Genomic DNA, 27810 nt, shown 5'->3' on the forward strand with positions numbered 1-27810 from the left:
ACTGACTCAACTAAAAAAAAAAATGGAAATATAATACTTCCCCACGTCATACCATCCACCTAACTTTAGGGCAGAAAGACGAATTTTGATTAAGTCCATGTATTCAAGAATGTTATACACAGAAAAAAGACTTTTTCATATGCATTTTATTAAGTATTTCACTTTTTTTTTCTCCACTGTGCCATAAGCATGCTGAAGTAAACCACTATGTGCAACATATTTCAGGATAAGATGTCTTCAAACGCCACTAAAGCATGCATCTTTGTGAAAAATCCTCTCTTTGTGATAAAGCTGATAAATTCATAAAAGTCCTTCTTTGTATTATGCTGCTTTTCTTGGTGCTCCTATCATTTCACTACATTATACATTTGCCCTCTTTATGCTGCATATCTGAATATTTGACTGGACTATTCTTTATTTGTCTAATTCAATAAACACCCAACCACACAAAAACCATGCTTCAGCAAAACCTCAAAATTCTAATGTGTAAAAGCTTCTTATATTTGGTGTTTTTAAATGGTGATTGTTAAAATCGCTTCTGTAGACACATGTATAGTATACTTTATAGCATAGCATTGTATATTAAGATTTTCAAACTCACCAGGGTTGTGGTTCCAGTACATGTACATGGTCACAATTTTAAATTTAAGTTAAATCAAACTTAACTGTATTATTAAGATAACATTAACTGTTTGCTTATTGCACTTACCACACTGAATGTTTTCTGATCAAGCTCCTCTGCCTCTTCAGAAATGGGGACAGGTTCACCAGCTGCAGTAATGTGGACAGGTGTGTCAGCTACCTTCTTCACTTTTTCTTTAATTTCAATTTTTACTTCTGTCACCTACAATAAATTTTAGGTTACAGAACATTTGTTGTATCAAATCATCACTGTGTCACCAATCTTTGTACATTTTCTCAATAAGGGAAATGGAAATGTGAAATATGCCTACTAATTTTATTATCCTCATCATCAATTTGCTCACCTTCTCTTCCTTAATTTCATCCTTTTTTTGAAGATGGTCTAATGGTCTAATTTCTTTTTTCTCACGCAAATCCTTTTTGTCTTTATTTTCTTCTCTTTTATCTTTTTTATTTTCTCTTCTGTTTTCCTTTCCTTTTGTTTCCATTTTTTCTTCTGGGTCTTTTTTAAGTATCATATCAGGCTCTGACTCCACTTCACTCACTTTTTCTGCCTTTTCAGTTTTTACCCTTCTGTTTACAGATTTTGAAGAAACCACATCCTCCTAAAAATGAAATCAAGTATAAGCTAGCCATTCAATAACACTTCAAATAAAAGCAACACATTAAGAAGTTCATGCAGACATTTGTAAAAACTTTTATGGAAGTGTGCACTGCTAATCAGGTCAAAAAAGACTTAAATGAATCAGGACTTTAACACCTGTTTTGCAAGTCTCAACACTACTAAGCAAGTCAAACAAACATTACAAGTATAGCGAATTAAGCACTGCAGCTGCTACTAGAATGAACTGATGTTTAACACAATTGCAAACACTTTCTTCTCATAATTCCAACAAAACTTACTTTAACTATTTCTTCTTCTTCTTCTTCATCTTCTTCCTCCTGTGAACTCTTTTCTGAAGGGGGAGGTGAAGAGTCACTTTTCACTACTTCAGCCTTTGCTGGTTTAACTGCTTTATTCTTTTTATTCCTTGGTTTCCTTTTCCTTGAATTGGACTAAATATATAAAAATGTGTCATTTTAATTGCAATAAGCTTAGAATATTTACCCAAAATACTTATTTCCAAAAAAATGCATATTGCTTTTTTCTTATATTTAAAATAACTATTAGGACAGCAACAAAATCAATTAAAAACTTTGCATATCTTTATTTTGTAAATAGCATTGCTGAAGGACAAACCAATAAGATCAAGAACTCCTTGAAAAGCAACAGACGAGTTCAGGTCCAAGGACTCCCAATAGATACAATGTTAACCGCTCAATATTAACCAAGACAAACGCAAGGCCTAATAAATGGTGTAAACTGGAAATGAAAGACTTCAGAAGCATGTTACATAAGTTGCTGAAAATTACTTAAATAAATGTAGTTACAGAATTCTAAATACAGCCTTAATTAAAAACAATTTATACTCAACAATACCAGTACAATAATCCCTCGCTATATCGCGCTTCGCCTTTCGCGGCTTCACTCCATCGCAAATTTTATATGTAAGCATATTTAAATATATATTGCGGATTTTTTGCTGGTTCGCGGATTTCTGCGGACAATAGGTCTTTTAATTTCTGGTACATGCTTCCTCAGTTGGTTTGCCCAGTTGATTTCACACAAGGGACGCTATTGGCAGATGGCTGAGAAGCTACCCAACTTACTCTTCTCTGTCTCTCTTGCGCTGACTTTCTCTGATCCTGACGTAGGGGGATTGAGCAGGGGGGCTGTTCGCACACCTGGACGATACGGACGCTCGTCTAAAAATGCTGAAAGATTATCTTCACGTTGCTATCTTTTGTGCAGCTGCTTCCTGAAACGACATGCTGCACTGGTGCTTCGCATACTTAAAAGCTCGAAGGGCACGTATTGATTTTTGCTTGAAAAACAAACTCTGTCTCTCTCTATCTCTCTTTGTCTGCTCCTGACGGAGGGGGTGTGAGCTGCCACCTTCAACAGCTTTGTGCCGCGGTGCTTCGCCCTATTGATTTGTTTGCTTTTCTCTATCTTTGTGACTTTATATGCTCCTGACGGGCACTCCTTTGAAGAGGAAGATATGTTTGCATTCTTTTAATTGTGAGACGGAACTGTCATCTCTGTCTTGTCATGGAGCACAGTTTAAACTTTTGAAAAAGAGACAAATGTTTGTTTGCAGTGTTTGAATAACGTTCCTGTCTCTCTACAACCTCCTGTGTTTCTGCGCAAATCTGTGACCCAAGCATGACAATATAAAAATAACCATATAAACATATGGTTTCTACTTCGCGGATTTTCTTATTTCGCGTGTGGCTCTGGAACGCAACCCCCGCGATGGAGGAGGGATTACTGTATATGATCTAATGAAAATGTCCAGTGTAACTATCTTTGAATAATATTCACTAAGCAGTAGTACAAACAATGTGCAGAGCTGGCCAAAAATTTTAAAATCAAACTGAGGGGTGACAAGACTGATAGCATTAGCTTTAAATATGTAAAACAGAATTTCAAACACAGTTCATAAAAAAAAAAAATTAGACAAAAGAATAGTTAAATATCTGAATAAAACATTTTATTACCAGGCCTGCTTGCCGCTGGCTCTCCTTCCTAGCCAAGTCTTTGCTTAGTAGCTTAATGAGGTAGTCTGCTCTTGTTTGTAACTGCTTGGCCTGTGGTTTCTTGTCTGGATCATCAGGCAATAACTGAAAATTACATAAACTTTATTTAAAAAATACTGTAACATTTACATTTAGCATAAAATGGTTTTAAACATGTGTATTAGCAGTTTTTAAATTTATAACAACATATGAAATGGGGATGCACAAACCAGTGTTTCTTTGTGCCGGTCCCAAGCCCGGATAAATGGGGTTACATCAGGAAGGGAATCCGGTGTAAAATTTTGCCAAATCAATATGCAGACAACAATACAAATTTCCATACCGGATCAGTCAAGCCCCGGGTTAACAACGACCGGCACCAATACTGTTAGCCAACAGGGTGCAGGCGGAAATTGGGCTACTGTTGGCCGAAGGAGAAGAAGGGGGTAAAGACGTGTCTGGAGGCAGGACAAGAGGGGGAAGGTAAAGAGAGTGGAACTGAGGGTAGGAACTTTGAATGTTGGCAGTAGGACTGGTAAGGGAAGAGAGTTAGCAGATATGATGGAGAGAAGGAAGGTTGATACATTGTGCATGCAAGAGACTAAATGGAAGGGGAGTAAGGCCAGGTGGATTGGAGGTGGATTTAAATTATTCTATCATGGTGTGGATGGGAGGAGAAATGGCATAGGGGTTATTCTGAAGGAACAGTATGTCAAGAGCGTTTTGGAGGTGAAAGAGTGTCAGACAGAGTAATGATTCTATGAAGCTGTTGGAAGTGTGATGATGAATGTTGTTAGTGCAGATGCCCCACTAGTTTGGTGTACGATGGAGGAGAAAGATTTTTGGAGTGAGTTGGATGAAGTGATGAACAGTGTACCCAACAGACAGAAAGTGGTAATTGGAGCGGATTTCAATGGACATGTTGATGACGGGAACAGAGGAGACGAGGAGGTGATGGGTAGGTATGGTGTCAAGGAGAGGAATGAAGAAGGTCAGAGGATAGTGGATTTTGCCTAAAGGATGGACACGGCTGTGGTGAATACGTAATTTAAGAAGAGGGAGGAACATAGGGTTACATACAAGAGTGGAAGAAGATGCACACAGGTAGATTACATCCTATGCAGAAGAGTTGATCTGAAGGAGATTGAAGACTGCAAAGTGGTGGCAGGGGAAAGTGTAGTTAAGCAGCATAGGATGGTGGGGTGTAGGATGACGTTGGAGATCAAGAAGAGGAGGAGAGGGAGGGCAGAGCAAAGGATCAAATGGTGGAAGTTGAAAAAGGAAGACTGCAAGGTTGAGTGTAGGGAGGTGGTGAGACAGGCACTGGGTGGCAGTGAAGTTTCCAGACAGTTGGGAAACTAAAGCAGATGTAGTAAGGGTGACAGCAAGAAGGGTGCTTGGCGTGACATCTGGACAGAGGAAGGAGGTAAAGGAAATCTGGAGGTGGAATGAGGTAATACAGGAGAGTGTACAGAGGAAAAGGATGGCAAAGAAGAAGTGGGATAGTCAGCAAGATGCAGAAAGTAGACAAGAGCACAAGGAGATAAGGCGTAAGGTGAAGAGAGAGGTGGTGAAGGCTAGAGAAAAGCCATATGGTGAGTTGTACGAGAGGTTGGACACTAAGGAGGGAGAAAAGGACCTGTACCAATTGGCGAGACAGAGGGACAGAGCTGGGAAAGATGTGCAACAGGTTAGAGTGATAAAGGATAAAGATGGAAACGTACTCACAAGCGAGGAGAGTGTGTTGAGCAGATGGAAAGAGTACTTTGAGAGGCTGATTAATGAAGAGAATGAGAGAGAGAAGAGGTTGGATGATGTGGAGTTAATGAATCAGTAAGTGCAATGGATTAGCAAGGAGGAAGTAAGGACAGCTATGAAGATGATGAAAAATGGAAAGGTCGTTTGTCCAGATTACATACCTGTGGAAGCATGGAGATGTTCAGGAGAGATGGCAGTGGAGTTTTAAACCAGATTGTTTAAAGGGATCTTGCAAAGTGAGAGGATGCCTGAGGAGTGGAGAAGAAGTGTACTGGTGCAGATATTTAAGAATACGGGGGATGTGCAGGACTGCAGTAACTACAGGTGGATAAAATTGATGAGCCACAGCGTGAAGTTATGGGAAAGAGTAGTGGAAGCTAGGTTAAGAAGTGAGGTGATGATTAGTGAGCAGCAGTATGGTTTCATGCAAAGAAAGAGTACCACAGAAGTGATGTTTTCTCCAAGGATGTTGATGGAGAAGTTTAGAGAAGGTCAGAAGGAGTTGCATTGCGTCTTTGTGGACCTGGAGAAAGCATATGACAGGGTGCCTTGAGAAGAGCTGTGGTATTGTATGAGGAAGTCGGGAGTGGCAGAGAAGTACGTACGAGTTGTACAGGATATGTACGAGGGAAGTGTGACAGTGGTGAGGTCTGCGGTAGAAGTGACAGATGCATTCAAGGTGGAGGTGGGATTACATCAGGGATCAGCTCTGAGCCCTTTATTTGCAATGGTGATGGACAGGTTGACAGACGAGATTAGACAGGAGTCCCCATGCACTATGATGTTTGCTGATGACACTGATCTGTAGCGATAGTTGGGAGCAGGTTTAGTAGACCATGGAGAAGTGGAGATATGCTCTAGAGAGGAGAGGAATGAAGGTCAGTAGGAACAAGACAGAATACATGTGTGTAAACGAGAGGGAGGTCAGTGGAATAGTGAGGATTCAAGGAGTAGAGTTGGCGAAGGTGGATGAGTTTAAATACTTGGGATCAACAGTACAGAGTAATAGGGATTGTGGAAGAGAGGCAAAAAAGAGTGCAGGCAGGGTGGAATGGGTGGAGAAGAGTGTCAGGAGTAATTTGTGACAGATGTCTATCAGCAAGAGTGAAAGGGAAGGTCTACAGGATGATAGTGAGACCAGCTATGTTATATGGCCTGGAGACGGTGGCATTGACCAGAAAGCAGGAGACAGAGCTGGAGGTAGCAGAGTTAAAGATGCTAAGATTTGTGACTAAGATGGACAGGATTAGAAATGAGCTGACCCTCTAATGTACTCAAGTTGGACGGGTGGGAGACAACGTCAGAAAGGTGAGATTGCGTTGGTTTGGACATGTACAGAGGAGAGATGCTGAGTATATTGGGAGAAGGTTGCTAAGGATGCAGCTGCCAGGGAAGAGGAAAAGAGGAAGGCCTAAGAGGAGGTTTATGGATGTGGTGAGAGAGGACATGCAGGTGATGGGTGTAACAGAACAAGATGCAGTGGACAGAAAGATATGGAAGAAGATGATCTGCTGTGGTAACCCCTAACGGGAGCAGCCGAAAGAAGAAGATGAAATGAGTATTTCTGCTGTATAATGGGAATATATCAGAGAATATATCAAACAAATATGAAAATTGTCATTACTATTTATTTTTTGACTATATTACCACTAGGAAAAAAACCCAGGAAGTCTTAACTGTACAAAGAATGGCCAGAAAATTAACCTGAAAACATAATCTACACATTTAATGTGATACATTTGTGTCTCTCTTCCTCTATGACCAGAAACATTACGCGGAGATATATTTATACACTGAAATCAAACATTAAGTTTAAGGCATTTGCATAGTTTTTCACATGGGGAGGAAAAAAAGACAGAAATTAATATAGTGATGGTTATTCTGTTTTCTGCATTATACACTTTTTAGTTTTCATGTTTATGATGCACTGTTTTATGTTGGGTAAAATGCAGATTTTTTTTTCTCTTTTAACAATAAGTATTACTATGAAGATTAAAGTAATGCTAAAAATGTAAACAAAAAAAACCTAAACATTAATTACATTTTGGTTGACAAGTGTCTTAAGGACACTTGACAGTGACCTTTACTTATGTTAAAGTGTGAGTTCTCTGTGGAACTGCTACACGCAGCTTTTCTTATGTACGCAGCATTTGACTCCGTCAGGTAAGGTTGTATTAAATCAAAGCAGAATGGTACTTGTGCTGATATATCCAGGGTTGAAGATGTCTTGGTGTTGTATTGTTCTTCACCTTGGTCAGTGAGAAAATTACCATAATGAATCCCTTACCAAATCGGAGGGTTTCTGAACATCCAAGAAACAAATGGCAAAATGTCCACTCTTTTCTTCATAAAGGACCCATTACACTACACTATTTTACCAGCAAATGTGGTGTGCTGCTGTGACACCACTTGTGTAGGAACTCTTTTCAACCGGTCTGTTACTTGCTACAACAAAGTCAAGCATGAGTACTAACACAGAAGTAACAATATATGCAATACAGGCATGAAAGATAGACTACAATTCATGTAATGTGTTGCCGGCTTAAATCAGTGTCAACACTAGCTCCTCCTTTCAATTCTATTTCATATCAGAAAAAAATAAGGCTGGAGTGACCCTTCTACTCAAAAAGAAAATCTAATGCTGGACCTTAGCAGTAGAAGGCTGCTCGCAACCAAGTTAAACTTGGGTACTGCAATGAGTCAAGACTCGGTTAATAACATTGAGGTAGCCAAGTAGGAGAGACTGATAAAGCAACCTGTTATTGAAAAGTTCACTGATCAACTCATGGCAGACATATTTTAATGCTATCAAAAGAAAACCACTGTATGAAACTCAGATTCTATTTGCAGTACAGAGTAAGCCACAACAACATTACGACCAAAACAAAACGTAAGAGAAGCTTTCACAGAAAGAAAACCAAAGAGCACTCATAGTACTCCTTGTACATATGAAAATTCCTGTTGGCCCTAATGTAGTAAGCTAAGAATTTAGAACAAAGAATTGCCTCCACACCAGGAGATGAGACTGCCTTAACTGTACTTTGGTTCCCAGAATAATACTGCTTTGTAACCTAGCTTGTATAAAGCCAGATAACATAACAGCATATGTCCTGTTTATGTTACTAGAACTGAAAGTATTAACCTGTAGGATGAGTTAGTTTGTAGCTTACATAATTTTATCCTCCTAACTCTAAAAAGAAAACTAGTCATGATGCAGAATAGCTGTGAAGAAAGTTAATGTCATTGTATCAAAGCAGGTATGCACCAAATAACTTAAACTAGAAAAAGATGTATTCACTCAGCCAACTAAAATACCAGACATGCAAAAGTTGCTCCTGAAGGAATAAGGTTTTATTGGGCAACTAGGGGGCTCCGCCCCCTGCTCGCTTCGCTCGCCAACCCCTGGTGTTGGGAATGAGAAAGAGCGTGATGTATGAATGAGATATAGAATAGTGTGAAGGTGTAGATGATGCAGTAATGCAATGACTTGGGTAGTTATGTTTTCCACATTAATATTTTTTGGACATAATATAGTGCGTTGTGTTAAAAGGGGCATTTGGTCAAATGAGATTGCTGTTCCAAATCTGTCTGTAACTAAGTCAGCGCAGATAAAGGCTTGAGGAATTGTAATAATATCTGGGTGAAGTCTATCTGTATTGGTGAGTGTACGATCTCCTAGTTGTAATAACCAATTGTTATGATCTGGATGTGGACATCGCATGTTATGTACTAACTGTATCTTTTGAAAGCAATGCCAATTGTCTGCGTATTTTAAGGTGCACTGAACAATAGCTGAGCGCATGGAATGTGGAACAATAGCTACACACTGTCTAAAATCTCCTCGTAATAAAAGTACCTTTCCTTCAAAGGGAAGATCATTATTCATAAACGTTTGTAGAAATTTATGAATGGTGTGGAGTAAGTGAGTGGATGCCATTGTATATTCATCAATAATTAACAGTTTTGCAAGACGGATGTCATGTGCAGTGCCACTGTTAATGTTCATAGTGGATATCGATTTGTAGGATCTAATGCAGTTCATAAAGATTTCACTTTCAGGTACATCGATAGTTAGAAGCTTCTGTAGATATTCAGGATATGAATGTAAAGGAGGCAGTCTAATTTGACCGTTTTGATAACAACGTGTAAATTCATTACATGTATTGCCAGTTGTTTCTTCAGGGAAGTTAAGTGAATGACAATGATTGCAAATGACATTCATTAATCTCAATGAATTTTCCTGAATAGTGGACTCATTATTGAACGCGTTGTCAGCTAACTGGCGCAATCGTTTAGCAGGTGTCTGTCGTTGATGTTCCCTCGCTGCCGTTTCTGTATGTCTGAGACGGGAGGTGTTTCGTTTTGAAGCCGTGCCTGTTTCGATGCAGTACTGTGAGACGCACGCTGCATGCGTCCACGTTCAGTGTGTCTGTCCATTTGGGTTCGTTTCTGTAACTGTGTTAGTTGAGCTTTGCGTTTTTGGAGTCGAGACATTTTTTCTTCCAGAGTTTCAGAAGCGCGTTGGAGCCGACGTGTATTGTTTTTTTTTCATGCGGGTTCGTGTGTTTGGTCTCGTTACTCGAGCTGTATTGGTTTGTACCCGTGATCGTGAATTCATGAATTGTTTGTTCTTCAGCGTTAGAAATATGGATAAGTAATAAGGAGGATTGCACTCACTGTTAATATGGAGCCTTTTCTGCGGTTGAACGGTTAATAGTGCCTCATTGTAATGAGATCCACCTATGCTGCATAGTGTGAATTGTGTTTGGTTCCGTTATCCGAGCCGTATCGATTTGTACCTGTGATCGTGAATTTATGACTTGTTTGTTCTTGAGCGTGATAAATATGGATAAGTAATAAGGAGGATCGCACTCACTGTTAATATGGAGCCGTTATTGTAATGAGATCCACCTATGCTGCATAGTGTGAACGTGTTGAGATGACGTATGTTTAATACGGACGCTTCATTTAGAAATGGGGCTTTGTGTGTAGATTTGTGCATATTTCCGTTGTTGATTTCTTTCAGGGTGTACTGTTCCAATGCGATGTAATATTTGTCCACATATGCGAAAGCAGTATGGGCCATTGCCTTTTGGTGGCCTGATATTTACTCCGGTAGATGCAAAAGCAAATGAACTATTGTAGGATCTAATGCAGTTCATAAAGTTTTTAGTTTCAGGTACATCGTTAGTTAGGTCGCGAGCGTCTTCTTTCTTTTTGTGTGCCAGGGGCTTGTTGAATCCTCCTTTTTGTGTGTGTCCCGTCCGTTGCTTGTTGGGGGGGGGGGGGGGGGGGGGGGGGGGGTTTGCAGGTTCTTTTTTTTGTGTGCCAGGGGCTTGTTGAATCGTCCTCTTTGTGTGTGTCCCGTCCGTTACTTGTGTGTGTGGGGGTGGGTGTGGGATTCGTGGGGCGCGAGCGGCTTCTTTTTTTTGTGTGCTAGTTTCGTGTGCAATGGCTTTCGTGCGGCGCTGTGTGCGGCGCCTGCGTTTGACTCCTTTTTTCTGTGCTGACTCCTTTTTTCTGTGTTCGCGGCGCCTCATTTCTTTGACTCCTTTTTTCTATGCTCACTACTTTTTTCTGTGGTCACGGCCGCCTCTCGCGGCGCCTGCGCAGTACGTCTTTTTGCGGCTACGGCCCATGGCCGGATGTCCCTGCGTCCATCCGGTTTAGCATTCTCGGTTAGTAATATGGATAACTTGTATAGTTATGCCCTTTTGATGGAAATGAAGAAAACCATTTACAGTAAGTTTTGTGGTGATCACTGTGTCTGTATATACCCTGCATATACCCATCTTCTATTATCCATATGTTATGAATAAAATGTAGAATTTTATTTGTATTACAGAAAGCATGTTTGGGTTAATCGTCAAAATATAATTACCATGTCCAAACTACAAACAGCAAAAGTGAAGGTTGATTTGTGTATGCTTTTATCATTTTATGAACTTTATTTATAAACTGAACTTTACAGACAACTCCACCATTACTGACACACTTAAAGGGAATGGGTACAAACAATGGGTTGATGTTCTGGTGCTAAGTGGGGGAGTGGTGTACAAATGGGAGTAAAATATAAGGTTGCAAACATGTAAAATCCTTTTGTTAAACAAAGCAATAGCTATAAAAAAATTCATAGTTGAACATACTGTTAAGCACAATCAAGGACATAATAATAATACAAATATACACAATAGTAATAAGAATATTTGCCAGGAAGAGGACTGATGCATGAGTATACTGCCCCCATGTGAGAGGAAAAAAACCCCCCAAATATTACAGTCTCTCAACTGCAGAGTTTGGTTGAATCTTGGGATTATAATATTGCAAAATCAACTGTTAGATGTCACCTCCATGACAAGTGTAGAAGAGCTTCATGAAAGAAGCTCTTGTTGAGAACAAGCCACAAAATACTGCACCTTAAGTTTGTCGTGCATGATTAGAATTATAAATGGAGTCGTGTTGTAGTCAAATGAGATGAAAATTTTACTTTTTGGTCATACAAATGCTGTGCTTGGGACAAAAACTTACTGCATATAAAGAACAGCAGTTGTCAACCACTGTGACATATGGTGGTACATGATCGATTGCTTTGGGTCTGTTTTGATGCACACAGTCCAGGAACTCTGCAAACATTAACGTAAGAATGAATTCCTCTACCACAAAGACATGTTAACCCCAAACCAGGCTTCCTTTGACAGCAGGTTAAAACTCTACCATGGATGGAGCTTGCAACAAGATAATGATCTCAAATTTACAGTATAATCACAATCAACAAAGAAGTGGTTAAAAACACACAAAAATCAAAGTTTTGCAATGGCCAACTCAGTAACCAGACTTTAGGAATTAGGAATGCTCTGATGGTTTTTCTTTTTTTTTTTACGGGCGATTACAGATCGATTTTTGCATTACTGGAATTGGAGGATTCCGATATTAATTTAGTTTATTATTTGTATTTCTTCCCCTCACTAAGCTTCTGCATAATAAGCCAAGTGGTATTTTTATAGTTAAAATGCAGACATCAGGAGCTACTCATTTACAATTTATTAATGAAATTAAATTCTTTATTAGACTTTTTGTTCATTGACCATAAATAATGCAAAATTAAAATATACTTCAAACTAATAAAAAAACATACTAAACATGTATTCATAAAATACAATTATTGTAATAATTACAAGTCACAATTCTAATAAACTATATAGTATTTATCAAGAAGATAAAAGGCTAATATGCTTAACAAGTTTACATGTAAAAAAGACTCATTTGACTCTTAAGCTAAAAAGCCTGTTCTTTACTAAGTAGAGAGGGCAAATTCTTCTTTATCTTTTCTTTCTCTAATTAAAAATGTGTGCAGCTGCACTAAACACAAGCTGGCTAACTGTCCACACTCAAAGAGTCCCCATTCTAATTACAGAACAAAATGAAAAGGTCTAAGCTCATTCTCTAATTTCTTCCAAAGATGTGCCTTTTCTCTTGCCCTCTGTCATTCCTTTCCATGCATAGAACGACGACTCAGATTCCCTTTTGTTTTTTAGTACAGTTTTCTTAACACTAGAATCCCTGAAGCCTACGAAAATATTCATAATGCAAGGCCATCTTTCCCTTGCACCTTGTCAGCAGCGTCTTTATTTAGCAAATGTGTCAATCAGCACAGTCAACAAGCAACCTGCTACCCTATCCCCTACTGAGGTAGCTGAAGTCAAATCAGATGCAAAATTCTCAGAGCTGGGAGTAAGATGTCTGAAATTGTTTTGGATAAATAATATATCGTTATTTGGAATACAGCAATCTGTGTGAATGTAGGATGACAGAAAATGTGAGGCAACAAATGTTGAACACATAACTAAAACAGAAACTTTTTTCATGTTATAGTAATAATTGACAAAATGTTGATGTGAAGTGTATAATGTGTGAAGACTGAAGTCCAAATATCAAACACTTTCACAAAAGGTATAACTATAACAAAACAAGTGTGCTTTTATTCAAGCATATAATCGAAGAAAAAGAAATTGTTCAATTTACATGTTACTGGCAATGTATAAAAACTGAAGCCCAACTATCAATCGATAAGAAATAGATACGTTTGCTCAGCTGGTGCAGAGGTAAGGACTGCCTCCTCATAATCCCAGGTCCTTCTTGCATTTATGGTTTTGAGTAGTGAGCAGCTATTATTGCTACTATTACATTTATGGTACTTGTAAAAATTAGTGCTGAAGGGATAAAAGCAGACACACAAACACAGCACAAGCATTCCTTCATGGTGTCTTGTTGTGCAAACAGACACCACAGTGTTTATGGTGGATTTTACTTTTCCTTACACATGAACATTTACATCAGCATGTCATTTGAATTATTATTTTAGTCAAGAATCCAATAATAAAATTGGATAAAAACATTTTTTAAATGATATGTAGATATATGAATGTCCGTGTGCGAGGAAAAATACCATAAATTTGCAAAGGATGCTCCGGTTTTCTCCCACAGTCCAAAGACATGCAGGTTAGGAGCATTGCCGATTCTAAATTGTCCCTAGTGTGTGCTTGGTGTGTGTGTGTACGTGTGTGCACGCGCACCCTGCGGTGGGCTGGCGCCCTGCCCATGGTTTGTTTCCTGCCTTGCGCCATGTATTGGCTGGGATTGGCTCCAGCAGACCCCCATGACCCTGTAGTTAGGATATAGCAGGTTGCATAATGGATGGATGTTACAGACTGGCATAAAATGTATGTTTTTGTTATACGATAACAATAATAACAGCAGTTCACTCCTCAAAGCGCTAAATACAGAGAAGTTGCGGGATTTTAACCTATTACCTCGCCACTGCTAAACTGTAGCTTATCCACTGCGCCGACCCATGATTGAGCAGCATAACCACTATAACTGGTTGAAAGTGAAACATGCAAACACACATGAATGCAAATACCTTATTTTCTACCGACAGAGTTGGGTGTTAGCAACACGTCAAGTGAGCAATTTCATTTTCTTCGGTTTTATTCTTGAATAAAAGTTTACTTGTTTTGTTACACATTTTGTGAAAGTGTTTCTTAGATATTTGGGCTTCACACATCCTACACCTCAAGTCAAATTTATTTCGTAATGACTAGCATATGAAAACTTTTTCTGTTTTAGCCGTGTGTTCAGCATTTCTTTCCCCACATTTCCTCTGTCATTACATATTAGCACAGATCGTTGTAGACATGGAACACGACTGAAATGTATACAGTCATATGAAAAGGGTTGGGAACCCCTCTCAGCCTGCATAATAATTTACTCTACTTTCAACAAAAAAGAGAACAGTGGTATGTCTTTCATTTCCTAGGTACATCTGAGTACTGGGGTGTTTTCCAAACAAAGATTTTTAGCGAAGCAGTATTTAGTTGTATTTAAATCAAATGTGAAAAACTGGCTGTGCAAAAATGTGGGTACCCTTGTAATTTTGCTGATATGAATGCATGTAACTGCTCAGTACTGATTACTTGCAACACCAAATTGGTTGGATTAGCTCGTTAAGCCTTGAACTTCATAGACAGGTGTGTCTAATCATGAGAAAAGATATTTAAGGTGGTTAATTGTAAGTTGTGCTTCCCTTTGACTCTCCTCGGAAGAGTGACAGCATGGGATCCTCAAAGCAACTCTCAAAAGATCTGAAAACAAAGATTGTTCAGTATCATGGTTTAGGGGAAGGCTACAAAAAGCTACCTCAGAGGTTTAAACCATAGACATAGAATTACTAGACGCCTCATGACCAGCAGCATCGTACGTCAACGTTGCCGCCATATTGCGAGTGGCACTGCTGTGGAGTGAAGTAATGGATAAAGATGCCTCACGCATGTGCTGCATGGGATTGTACAAACCGCTGTACGCTCCAAACCAGATCACAGGGATTACATTTCATAGGTAAAGCTGAACAATTGTTTTGGTTATATTTGGCCATTAGAAAATCCTGTTTCATAATCTTAACTTTAGCTACGCCAGGTTAAGCTAGCAAAGCTACGCATTTATGTGCTCAAGTGAACCTCCAAACAACGTTTTGGCTAAACGTATTTAGTCACTAACTATGTAGATTGTTGTTAGCTGTTAACATTTCTCAAACTTTGAAGGTTTCTCAAAGAAATCCACCTCAGGAAGCAGTGAGAGGTATCCCTTAGACGGGATTTTGAGAAAGCTGTCCTGTGATGTGTGCAGTGCTAGTTTGGTAACCGATGCTGTACCGGCATCATATGATCAAAGCTACCACTTGCTCACATTAAATAAACAAAGGAGGTTTGCTGATTCCTTCTGAGGATACAGTCAAGGTGGTCAAAGTAGCTGAGCGTGTTATCTAACAGTCGACATTAGGGCAAGCTGTCAGTGTATTTTTTACCAATCAGTTTGTTCGGGCTGAGACTGGTTCAGATGATGTGTTTTTTCTCATGGAGCACATTGAGGAAACACAGTTTGATATTGACAACCATTATTTTATGCTCATGTCTTTAGTTGTGTCTGTCTTCCACAAACTAAGAATGCACCATATTGCCAGACTGAATACTGTCAAATTACAGAGTGGCAACACACGGAAAAAGCTATGTAAGACAGTTCTGTTTCATGGATTTTAGATCCTATCCTGTATATATTTAAGTAACCACATTGTGTGTGTGTGTGTGTGTGTGTGTGTGCACGTGTGTGTGCGAGAGAGATTGAGAGAGGAATGAGTGAAATGTTTACAGAAATTATTAAGCCAATTTGTATACAATAAACATTGTTTATTTTTGTCATTGAGTGTATCATTTCACTGTTAAAAGAAAGACAAACAAAGATAACTGTCAGTAACAGCGCAAAATTCACAACTGGTATGCCAGTTTGAAAAGATAAGTTTTGAGGGTAGTTTTAAAATGTGTTATACGAGTTGACATATATGAGAGGGAAGAGAATTCCAGAGTTGAGGAGCACTATGAGAGACGCTCAAGCTCCCATAGAACAGAGTTTGATGTGCAGTACAGAAAGTAGAGCTGCAGAGGAGGATCTGAGTGAGCAAGAGGGAGTGAAAGTCTGTTGGAGATCAGTGAGGTTGTGGAGAGCTTTAAATGTTAAGAGCAGTATTTTGTATTGTATTCTGTAGTGAACAGGGAGCCAAGTGAAGTTGAGAGAGAAAAAGGTGCAATATGTTCAGTGGATTTAGAACAGCAGGTTATTATCCTGGCAGCAGAATTTTGAAGTTGTAAGCGAGGGATACATTTTTGTGGGATGCCAGATAGAATAGCATTACGGTAATCTATACGTGAGGTGACTAGGGCATTAATAAATACTTCAGTACTGTGTTGCATTAGAACAGGATAAAGTCTAGAAATGCTTCGGAGATGGAAGAAGGCAGTCCGAGAAATGTTACTTATATGGGAGGAATTATTTAATAATAATAATTATTATTATGATTTAATAATTGTCATTATTAGTGTATAAATTGATATAAATAATTGCATTTAAACGATTCGCCAAAATCTGTTGTATGTAAGCGATACTGTTTTAAACGTTATTGTTTTTTCATCAGAAAACCCGGTTTCCACGTTTACCTGTATCAGTTTAAATGGCACTTTTGCCACTCGCAATAAGGCAGATGCGCTGACGTATCGTGTCGACTGGGGAACACAGTGAATGCGGCGTGCGTCTATATATGTCTATGATATAAACTGTCAGTTTCAACTGTAAGGAATGTAATCAGGAAATGGAAGGCCACAGGCACAGTTGCTGTTAAACCCAGGTCTGGCAGGCCAAGAAAAATACAGGAGCGACATATGTGCAGGATTATGAGAATGGTTACAGACAACCCACAGATCACCTCCAAAGACTTGCAAGAACATCTTGCTGCAGATGGTGTATATGTATATTGTTCTACAATTCATCACAATTTGCACAAAGAACATCCGTATGGCAGGGTATTGAGAAAGAAGCACTTTCTACACTCACGCCACAAACAGAGCCGCTTGTTGTATGCAAATGCTCATTTAGACAAGCCAGATTCATTTTGGAACAAAGTGCTTTGGACAGATGAGACACAAATTGAGTTATTTGCTCATAACAAAACGCGCTTTGCATGGTGAAAGAAGAACACCACATTCCAAGAAAAACACCTGCTACCTACTGTCAAATTTACAAAAGGAGGCTCAACTAAGTATTGATGTAATATCTCTGTTGGGGTGCCCAAATTTATGCACCTGTCTAATTTTGTTATGATGCATATTGCATATTTTCTGTTAATCCAATAAATTTAATGTCACTGCTGAAATACAGTACTACTGTTTTCATAAGGCATGTCATATATTAAAAGGAAGTTGCTACTTTGAAAGCTCAGCCAATGATAAACAAAAATCCAGAGAATTAAGAGGAGTTCCCAAAGTTTTTCATACGACTGTATATACCTGCTAACCAGAAGTGGATTAGCTAAACCCCATATATTCCTCATAGTCATATAAACTTCAAAAGTCACCACTTCTGTATAGATTACATATTTTAAGTATTTTTACTTAACAAAAATATATATATGTACCTGTAGGTCTAGTTCAGTTATATGCATGTGATTAGTATGGGTATTCTTGTTACTGCCATAGAGAACTAACTAATGGTGCCATTTGGTTCAAGTGTGTCTAATAGCAAGAAAATTTGGGCCTGGATGGGACATTCTCTGAGCCTGGAAAATGCAGTGCAAGATATTCTTGTTAGGCAATTTTACTTTAAACAAGCAATTGATTGATGGGGATGAGAATTTGTGAAGAATACTGCACAGATAAATTATTTTTAAACTGAAGATCTAGCTGATGGTCTTTAGCTTAGGAATTTAAAAGAACTGTAATTTAAGCCAAAACTACATATTATCACATAACATAGTATCTTATAATACAAAGAGGAAAGGTGTTTATTTCACCCATTGCCAGTGTTTATCAAAGTGCATATTATACAGAGACTTGAGAAGCAAAACCTGAAAAGAATCAGTTTTTTCCCCTCCCGTATTATGAATGCTGTGCAGGTTTTTTTTTTCCCCTCTTGATATTGAAACAAAAGTGTTGTGGCAGAAGTTGCAGTTGTTTTAGCCTTCAAATTATCAAAAGCTGACAGGTCAATAACAGCATGCTAACATTTAATATTCACTATATACGCTGTGTTTCACTCCAAATTATTGTATTTGTAGTTTTTTTTTGTTAATTTGAATAAATATAGGCTGATAACGAAGAAAGAAAGCACAATGTACATAGCAAACATTATGCCAAAGACTTGCACAGATAAATATTTACCAGAGATTCTGCCTTTTGTGTTTTGACAATATTTAGAACACCCAAAACAAATATACCTATTTATAAATTAGGCTTAAAATAAACATCTAAAATCAATCTCAGTATCACAAATCCTACCAGATTTTAAAATTAATTATGGACAAAAACAAGAAAAAAATACTTCCATTGTAGTAGTGAAGGGGGAAAAATGTTAAGCTTACCTTATGGGTTAAATTTAGATCTGGGTCCATTTTTATCATTTCCCAGCTACCATAGCCATACTCATAAATACCTATTAAAAGGTTTGAGTCATCTTCTTTGCCCCATTCAACATCAAAATGGGCTGCTTTTGAATGACAAGGGATTTTGTACCTGTAAATAAAGTTTTGCATGGATTTGATTTAAAAAGTTTAACAAAATGTTCTAATAATTACCTTTTTAACATCCCTTATTGTACAGAGTCCAAGATACACAAATGATCCTAAAATGGCAACCAAAGTATGTCAGCTTATTACACATGAATAAACCCCTTGCATGTGGGTAACTCAGGGCCAAAAACACTAAAAATATTAAAATGACCGAAAGGTTCTGCTGTAACTTGACATAAATTCTGGGCAAGGTGAAAGAAGATTAACTATGACAACAAGGCTAAGTTTACAATATAACACAAAAATAAAATTCCAAATTAGTAATAATTGTGTATCCAACAGGTATTATTGCAATCTTTACCTTTTTCTATCTTCAGCGTCTGCTGGAATGGATTTATGCAAAGGAGCCAATTCTTCTTCATGAGACATGACCAGTTTTGCATTGACCTGGACACCTGAAATTCGAAACGTGGGTCCCTTTACTTTACCTCTTCTGCCTCCTGCAGAATGGGATGGGGAGGAAGTTAATTAATAATAATAATACATTTTATTTATATTTGCAGTTCTTGTTGCTATCAATAAAATTCCACTGCTAATTAAACATTGTTATTTAACAATCTTCAAAATTATTTTCCAAATGTCTGATATTTAAAAAAAAAAAAAAACATTAAAAATTGTTTTTTTAGCAAATCACCTAGTCAATGCATATGAATTAACACATGCAATTAAAAGGTGTACACTGTTTTAAGTACAATTTACAGGCAAAAAGTTACCTAACTTAATTATTACACAAACAAAATCCAAAAAAATGAAACCTTGCATCAAATTATTCCTTTCTACAACAAAAACTATCCCAATTCACTTTTACTAGAATAAATACACAGTACAAGTATAAAACCTTTAGTAATCTCAAACAAATTATATATATATATATATATATATATATATATATATAGAAATAAAAAGTAAAATAACTTTAGCTATGATTGAAAATTATTTCTTAGCAGATCATTGATAGTCGCATGAAAATTCACCTGCAATAAGTGGCACAAGCATCTTTAAATAGGCTAAATTTGGTATTTCTGAAGACTAAATGATTTATTTCCCCATTGCTGCATACCTTTATTATCCCTGGAAAATTACACTGCAAAGTGAAGCTTTCATTACAAATTTAAAAATCATTAACTTGAAACACAAGTACCAGACACTCCCCAGCAGTACTAATTATGTGTACATTTCTACATTCTATTGCTCTTACATTCAACTCAATGAATAACCAAACAATTTTCATTTAAACAAATGGCTTAATGGAGCGAAACACCCAACTTGTTTGTAAATTTCACATAATCAATTAATAATAATAATAATAATAATAATACATTTTATTTATATAGCACCTTTCCCATGCTCAAGGCACTTACACAATATAAAAAAGAATGGCAGCATATACAGTATATAGCATTGAACAAACCAGATAAATAAATAAAGAAGATTACGACTGTGAATTCTGAAAAAAAAGAAACAGACAACATAATTGATGGTCTCGCACACACACACAGGTTACATTAGCATCTTGACAGAGAAGTAAACTGAGAGAAGGGTAATAAAGTCAAATAGAGCTAAAAGCCTTCCTGAACAGATGAGTTTTGAGTTGTTTTTTTAAAAGAATTCATGGAGTCAGCTGACCTGATTAATTTTGGTAGGTCATTCCAGAGTCTGGGTGCTATACAGCTGTAGGCCCTGTCACCCATGGAGTGTAGATTAGTGAGGGGCACAACAAGATTGACAGAATCAGAGGACCTTAGTGGGTGGGCAGGCACATAGTGATGGAGAAGGTCACTGATGTAGTTTGGCGCGAGGTTATTTAAGGCTTTGTAAGTTATTAGTAGGATTTTATATTCGATTCTGTAAGACACAGGGAGCCAGTGGAGACGGAGCAGGATGGGTGTGATGTGCTCGCTGCTGCTGGTTCGAGTAAGGACTCTTGCAGCTGAGTTTTGAATAAGCTGGAGCTGTGATATAAGATTAGAAGGGGCACCTGCCAGTAGGGAATTACAATAATCGATGCGGGATGTGATAAAAGCATGGACAAGTTTCTCAGCGTTAGAAAAGGAGAGGAAGGAGCGAACACGGGATATGTTACGGAGGTGAAAGTAAGAAAGTTTCTTAATGTGATTTATGTGGGCGGAACAAGAGAGGGAGGAATCAAAAATGACACCAAGAGTTTTTTTACAGTAGAGGCAGGTCTGATGAGATCACTGCCAAGGTAGACTGGGAAGGAGCTCATTTTATTAAGTTGCATTTTAGTCCCAATTTGCAGGAGTTCAGTTTTATTGCAATTTAATTTTAAAGAGTTCTGCTCCATCCAGGTTTTAATTTCACTAAGGCAGGTTGTGAGCTGAGAAAGCTCTGATGAAGTTCCACTTTTAACACTGAAATAGAGTTGAGTATAATCTGCATAAAAATGATAACCCAGTCCATAGCTACGGATAATATGGCCAAGTGGAAGCATGTAAATACGGAAAAGTAGAGGACCGAGGACAGAGCCTTGAGGGACTCCTTGTGTGACTGGCGCTGAGCTTGATCTGCTCTTGCCAAGACTAACAAACTTTTGCCTATCAGTCAGATAGGACCTGAACCACTGGAGGGCAGTGCCAGAGATACCCAGCATGTTCTCCATTCTGGACAGTAGGATGTCATGTCTGACAGTGTCAAATGCTGCACTGAGGTCTAACAGAATTAATATGCTGGTTTGTCCAGAGTCTGCTGCCATAAGCAAATCATTGGTTACCCGTAGCAGAGCAGTTTCACAGCTGTGCCGCGCCCTGAAACCAGACTGAAAGGATTCCATCAAATTATTAGAGGTTAGGTAATTGGTGAGTTGGGAAGCTACAACACGCTCAAGAACTTTTGACAGGAAAGGTAAGTGGGAAATAGGCCGGAAATTATTAAGATTGTCAGCATCAAGACCAGACTTTTTTAACATTGGGGTTACAGAAGTAATTTTAAAAGTGAGCGGCACAGAGCCAGTGTCAAGGGATGAGTTTATTATTGTTGTAACAGTCGGGATTATGGCATGAAGGCAGGATTTAAGTAGTGTGGTGGGGATGGGGTCCAGTACACAAGTAGTCGGCCTCATCTTACAAAGCAGGTTATTAACAGACGCAGATGTGACTGGTGAGAACTTAGAGAAGGAGCTGGATGGAGTGGGAAAACAGGGAGAGATATAAACAGATGATGTATTTATGTTAGTTGAATTATTTAGATCATTAATTTTGTTATGGAAAAAGTGGAGGAATTCCTCACAGACTTCAGTAGAAGAGGTAGTTGGGCCAGATGCGGGTTCGAGTAGTTTATTAAGTACAGAGAACAGAACCCTTGGGTTATCGTGGCCACTTTCTATTATTCTGCCGTTATGGGTGTTCTCGGCAGAAGTTAGTGCTTCTCTGTAAGCTCTTTGGTGGTCAGAGAAAGCCTGGATGTGCACGGTGAGGCCAGTCTTATGTGACATTCTCTCAAGGCGTCGGCCAGCTGCTTTCATAGATCGCAATTCTGAGTTACACTAAGGAGCTGAACGTTTAAAGGAAACCTCCTTATGTTTTAAAGGAGCTGTTTTATCTAATGCTGAATGAAGGGCTGAGTTATAGTGGTCAACAAGACTATCTAGTGTTGGTGGAATAGGTGAAGACAGTAAAAGATCCAAAAAAAAAAAAAAAAAAAGGAGCCAATGTTTTAATAGTACTGGACAATGTGCTGCACATTTTCTGGAGAGTGCATCTGAACCTAATCCCAATCACTGCTGATGTGGATTTTTCATGTTTTTCCTCTGGTTTCCTCCAATACACTCAAAGGAATGTAGTTAAAAGGTTGACTAAGCATTCTACATTACTCCTGTATAAAATAGTGTGTAGTGGCACAACTGGGCACCGAAATGGCTTGGTGTCATTCATATAGGATACGTCCAAGCTTTCAGAAAATCAAAAATTAGACTGTGGGGATCCCCAAAATGGCCAGATGGATATTGGACATTTAGTTATAATGAAGCCAAAAACAGCCAGCTAAACAAAAAAAAAAAAACAAGAATGGGTACTGGTCATAAACAAAATCACAAAAGAAACAACGCCAAAATTAAACAAAAAATATCAGATACAACTGTAATACACAGTATGATTATCTCACGGAGTTTATTACCCCCAGTTCTCTCAGCACCTGATGAACTTTCTCTTAGAGCCTTTATACAGCCATTGTGCACAGTTTCAGCCAACCTCCTAAGATCATTTTCTGATTTATCGACAAGTTCAGCATCACGTGCAATGGCATCAAGTCTGTAAAGAGGCAATAAAAAAAAACCATAAAAGTAAGCACTGTTCAGCAGAGCAAGTGATCTGTATTTAATGCAAACAATCACACAATTAAAATAAAAAACAGAAAATAAAAAGACACCAACCTTTCAAGAGGCCCACCAAACTTCTTATAACTTTTAATGAACCTGAAATGAAAATAAAAGTTGTCTTGAATGTCAACATAAGAACAGTGAAAAATGATTATTAAAAAGGCTTTATTTACAACTACATGTAAAAGCAGGCACCCACAGCATTGTAAAAGAAGAAATACATCAATTGCTTTCTACTGGAAAACAATAGCTATAGAAAGAAAATAATAGTTTAGCTAATGATTTGGTATTTGATGTTGTAGACTGAAAACAGATGGATGATTTGTTGCTACTTCACTAGTTCTGGCTTTGATTCCTACTTAAATATCTTGAGTCCCAATAACTGGAGATATTGGTTATAATCAACATTATTCCTAGCATGATTGTTTGAATAGACCATCTATTGTATGCCTAGGTGAAAGCAAATACAGTGGAACCTCGGTTTGCGAGCATAATTTGTTCCGGAAACGTGCTCGTAGTCCAAAGCACTCGTATATCAAAGTGAATTTACCCATAAGAAATAATGGAAACTCAGATGATTTGTTCCACAACCCAAAACTATTCATATAAAAATGATTAATACAAAATATAAAGTAAAAATACATAAAACAAATTAACTTGCACTTTACCTTTGAAAAGAATCATGGCTGGTGTGAGTGAGTTTCTAAACTCTTGTGGGATTGGACCCAACGGGATGACACGCTGAAGAGCATCCCAAAGCAATCGCAGTCTCCCAGCGCTGTAGCAGTTCTCCGTAAAAGCGAATCCGAAAAGATCACGGACATGCTATAAGCGCCTGCCGTCAATGGGTGATACAAGGAACATTATAAATGTGCAGGGCCCTGCCTGACTGCTGTGTCTGTGTATAAATAACCGCGCTGTTGCTGTTTCAAGCTGAATAAAGCTTGTGTTGCTAAAGTACTGAGACTCAGCTTCGTGTTTTAGGGTGCAAGACGGGGACTCACACGTCACAGCACACACGCGCGTGCGCACACACACACGCGCGCACACACACACACAGTCACAATGCTAATGCTGTAGTAAACACTATACGCTCGTACGGATGTTGACTATATGAGTGAGGCACGCCGACTCAGACGGAGAATAGGAGACGATTGCCCACAATCCCGCAGTGAGAGAGAGAACCATCAGCTCAGTTGTGATCACATGACGCTCAGCAGACAAACTACTCGTATTGTAAGACCTCGCTCGTTTATCAAGTGAAAATTTATTAAAAATTATTGCTCGTCTTGCAAAACACTCGTAATCCAAGTTACTCGCAAACTGAGGTTCCACTGTACTTATTCTGTTTGGAAAAAGCAACAAAAAATATGCATATTTAAGATTTCATATCCATTTTCCACAAATGTTCCTGTATATTTTACAATTCAAGATGCTGTAGACTCACTTCGTAAAAAAAAAAAAAACAACCTACACATTACAATGGCTTTCTTGGAAAATGTACTGTAGTTTTCATGCACAAAATAGACAATCTAAACAAAAAACATGACATGGAATTTATTATGTAAAATATGAATAATGAATGAAGCACAATGAATGAAGCACAGAGTGTGAAATCAGCAGAAAATAAGCAAAACATTCGAAATTTACTTCTTGACAATTAATTTATTGGCATATTTTTAAAAACCTTTCTTCCACATTATATCAGCATTACATTTGCTTATTCCAGCAAAACAACTAAAAAAAGTACATTAAAATACAAAGCATATGGTACAAACTTTGCAGTGTGTTGTGCTTTGCCTGCAATGCAGAATTAATTCCTAAAATAAATAAATAAAAAATTTGAATGTGAGTGTCAGTAGGCTTTGTGCTCCTAGCAACCAAGTTACCCGAACTATTCTATAACATATCAGTAATTATTTACTGCTTTGATACCGATCTTTCTGATCATAAAATATGTCATTACAAAACCAAGTGACAAGAAGAATGCATAATAAATCGCAGAATTACGGTATTTGAGGGATCCTCTTCAGTGTCTCCCTCTCCTGCATGATTTGGCTCAAAAACTATTCAGCACATTGTCATCTCATAACAGGCTTAAGTTTCGAGTTTGGTATTTTTCTGTATAGCTGTAGTAGCTCTAGATCATCCTCAAGAAACTGTGACACAGACACCCACATACACAGACAGATAGACGCACATCATCGAGATATCGTTGTTTTCGGTATTAGTGGACCCTAAAACGTCGCGATTCATCTAAAACCAGAGATCGAAATTGTTTGACAAATCTAAAGTTGTCACTCCTCCTGCATAGCTGATAAGTAATGGAGGGGAAGGGCGCAAAGCAAAATACACACAAACTCCAAAACGAAATGTGTTTGGATGCAATATGCTGGGAGTGGGGTATTTTTTGTTGAATGTTAAAGGCTAATCCCAAAATAAATCGATTTCAAAAAAAGGGTGTAAAAATTAAGCGGAGAGGAAAAAGTTACATTATTTTTGCTTCCATAAATTAACTGAAACTGTCTACCAATTCTATAAAAAGTGTTTGTGTCAAGCATCCCAGCAGCCCACTCTAGCTCTCTCTCTCGCTATCTTTCTCTCTTCTACTCCGTGGCAAGCATAAAGCTTTGATTGTGCCTTTCATAACATATTTTTTCACTGTGTTTAAAAAGAGAGCAGCTTTCAGAGGATCCCTTTGAGCTCATTCTATGACAGACTGACACCCAGTTCAAGGTTTTATAAATTGGGCCAAGTGCTGCTGACCATTGACAGGAACAACTGTACCCCTTTAAACTTGATTTATGCAACGGATGCTGCTGTAATAATTACAGATGATTTAGGTTTAGGTTTATTTGTCATATATAGGTTAACACAGGGTCAACATACAATGAAATGTGTATGACGAGAAAAACAAGTCACTCAGCCTAGATCCAAAAAAGCTAAAAAATAATTTAAAAAAACTACAAGTTAAAAACAGACTAGCCATATAAAATAAAATGTGTATGTTTTAAAAGAAGTTATTGAGCAATATGAGTTGAATGAGCAGCAAGTACAAATGACAGTTATTGCACAGATAATGTTTTATAAGTACAGATGCATATTCCATAAAGTGCAGATGCATGTTCCAGTCAGTATTCAGAGTGTGTGCAGGTAGTTTGTGTGTAAGTAGTGCAATGTAGGTGTAATGTAAGTGTATGTAAGTGTTCAGGTGTTGCTGTTGAGGAGTCGAATGGCCTGGTGGTAAAAACTGTTGTTAAGTCTTGTAGTCCGAGCAGCCAGACTCCTGTATCGTCTGCCAGACAGTAACAAGGAGAACAGCTGGTGTGATTGATGGCTGTGGTCCTTTATGATGCTGCTCGTCTTACGCAAGCACCGATGGAGGTAAATGTCTTCAATGGCAATGACTCTTGCCCGTGATGTGCTCTGCTGCCTTCACCACTCTCTGTAATGATTTCCAGCTGCTGGCAGAGCAGCTCCCATACCAGACGGTAATGCAGCCCGTCAGCAGACTCTCAACCACACTCCTGTAAAAGTCTGAGGTGATGCTGGCATTCATGCCAAACTTCCTCAGCCTCCTCAGGAAGTAGAGCCGCTGGCGAGCTTTCTTAACCACAGTGTCTATGTGAAGGGTCCACGAGAGATCCTCGGTGATGTTTACTCCGAGAAACTTGAAGCTGTTAACCCTTTCAACTTCTACGCCGCTGATGTAGATGGCCTGGTGTTCTCTGCCTTGCTGTTTCCGATAGTCCACAATGATCTCCTTGGTTTTGCTGACGTTAAGAGACAAGTTGTTATCCAGGCACCAATTACTCAATGCTAGCACCTCCTCTCTGTAGGCCGTCTCACTGTTGTCAATGATAAGGCCTATGATGGTTATGTCGTCTGCAAACTTGATGATGGTGTTTGTGCCGTGTTTTGCAACACAGTCGTGGGTGAACAAGGAATACAAGAGGGGGCTAAGCACACAGCCCTGCAGCGCTCCTGTGTTTAAAATGAGTGATGAGGATGTGCGTTTGCAGACTCTCACCACCTGGGGCCTGTTTGTGAGGAAAGAGAAAATCCATCTGCAGATGGTCGTCCCCAGCCCAAGGTCGTCAAGCTTCAAGATGAGTTTTGAGGGGATGATGGTGTTGAATGCCGAGCTGTAATCTATGAGCAGCATTCTTACATATGTATTTCCTCTTTCCAGGTGGGTGACGGCAGTGTTTATTGTTAGCGCAATGGCATCCTCTGTAGATCTGTTTGCTCTGTAAGCAAATTGGAGAGGATCCAGCATGTCGGGGAGGGAGGAGCAGATGAAACCTTTGACCAGTTGCTCGAAGCACTTCATAATGACCGATGTCAGTGCAACCGGGCGATAGTCATTCAGACAGGAGACCACCGGTGTCTTTGGGACAGGAATGGTGGATGCCTTGAAGGAAGTGGGGACCACTGACTGCCTCAGGGAGAGATTGAAGATGTTGGTGAACACACCTGCTAGATGGTCAGCACACACCCTGAGGGCACGGCCTGGGATGCCATTTTTTTTTTACCTTTTTGAAGGACCTTCTCAAGTCAGACGTTTCAAGGATCAGAGCTGTGGTAGCTTTACTCCACTTTGTACCTGTAGTCCCGTTTGGCCTTCTTGATAGACCTAGAGGTCATATCTGGCTGCTTTGTATGCATCAGAGTCCCCTGAGCCAAAGGCAGAGGTCCGCGCCTTGCGCTTAGCCCGAATCTCTCCATTTACCCAGGATTTCTGGTTAGGATATATGCAAATGGAGGTTTTAGTGACAACATTGTCAATGCA

General features: G+C 38.7%; 1 protein-coding gene across 2 annotated transcripts in view; it reads right to left on the bottom strand.

The window, feature by feature from the left end:
* chd1 (chromodomain helicase DNA binding protein 1) overlaps nt 1–27810 on the bottom strand; it is a 236842-nt gene that overhangs the window by 16149 nt on the left and 192883 nt on the right. Inside the window, exons 25-32 of one of the 2 annotated variants that reach the window (XM_051929867.1) lie at nt 23073–23114; nt 22817–22950; nt 18987–19125; nt 18479–18629; nt 3244–3366; nt 1552–1698; nt 987–1247; nt 710–844 (exon numbers count right to left, since the gene is read on the bottom strand). In XM_051929867.1, coding sequence (XP_051785827.1) covers nt 710–844; nt 987–1247; nt 1552–1698; nt 3244–3366; nt 18479–18629; nt 18987–19125; nt 22817–22950; nt 23073–23114 — 1132 coding nt within the window. The remainder of the gene's footprint in view (nt 1–709; nt 845–986; nt 1248–1551; nt 1699–3243; nt 3367–18478; nt 18630–18986; nt 19126–22816; nt 22951–23072; nt 23115–27810) is intronic. The other variant, XM_051929866.1, reaches the window with a different exon arrangement.

Source organism: Erpetoichthys calabaricus, chromosome 7 (assembly GCF_900747795.2).
Source record: "Erpetoichthys calabaricus chromosome 7, fErpCal1.3, whole genome shotgun sequence".
Classification (NCBI taxonomy): domain Eukaryota; kingdom Metazoa; phylum Chordata; class Cladistia; order Polypteriformes; family Polypteridae; genus Erpetoichthys; species Erpetoichthys calabaricus.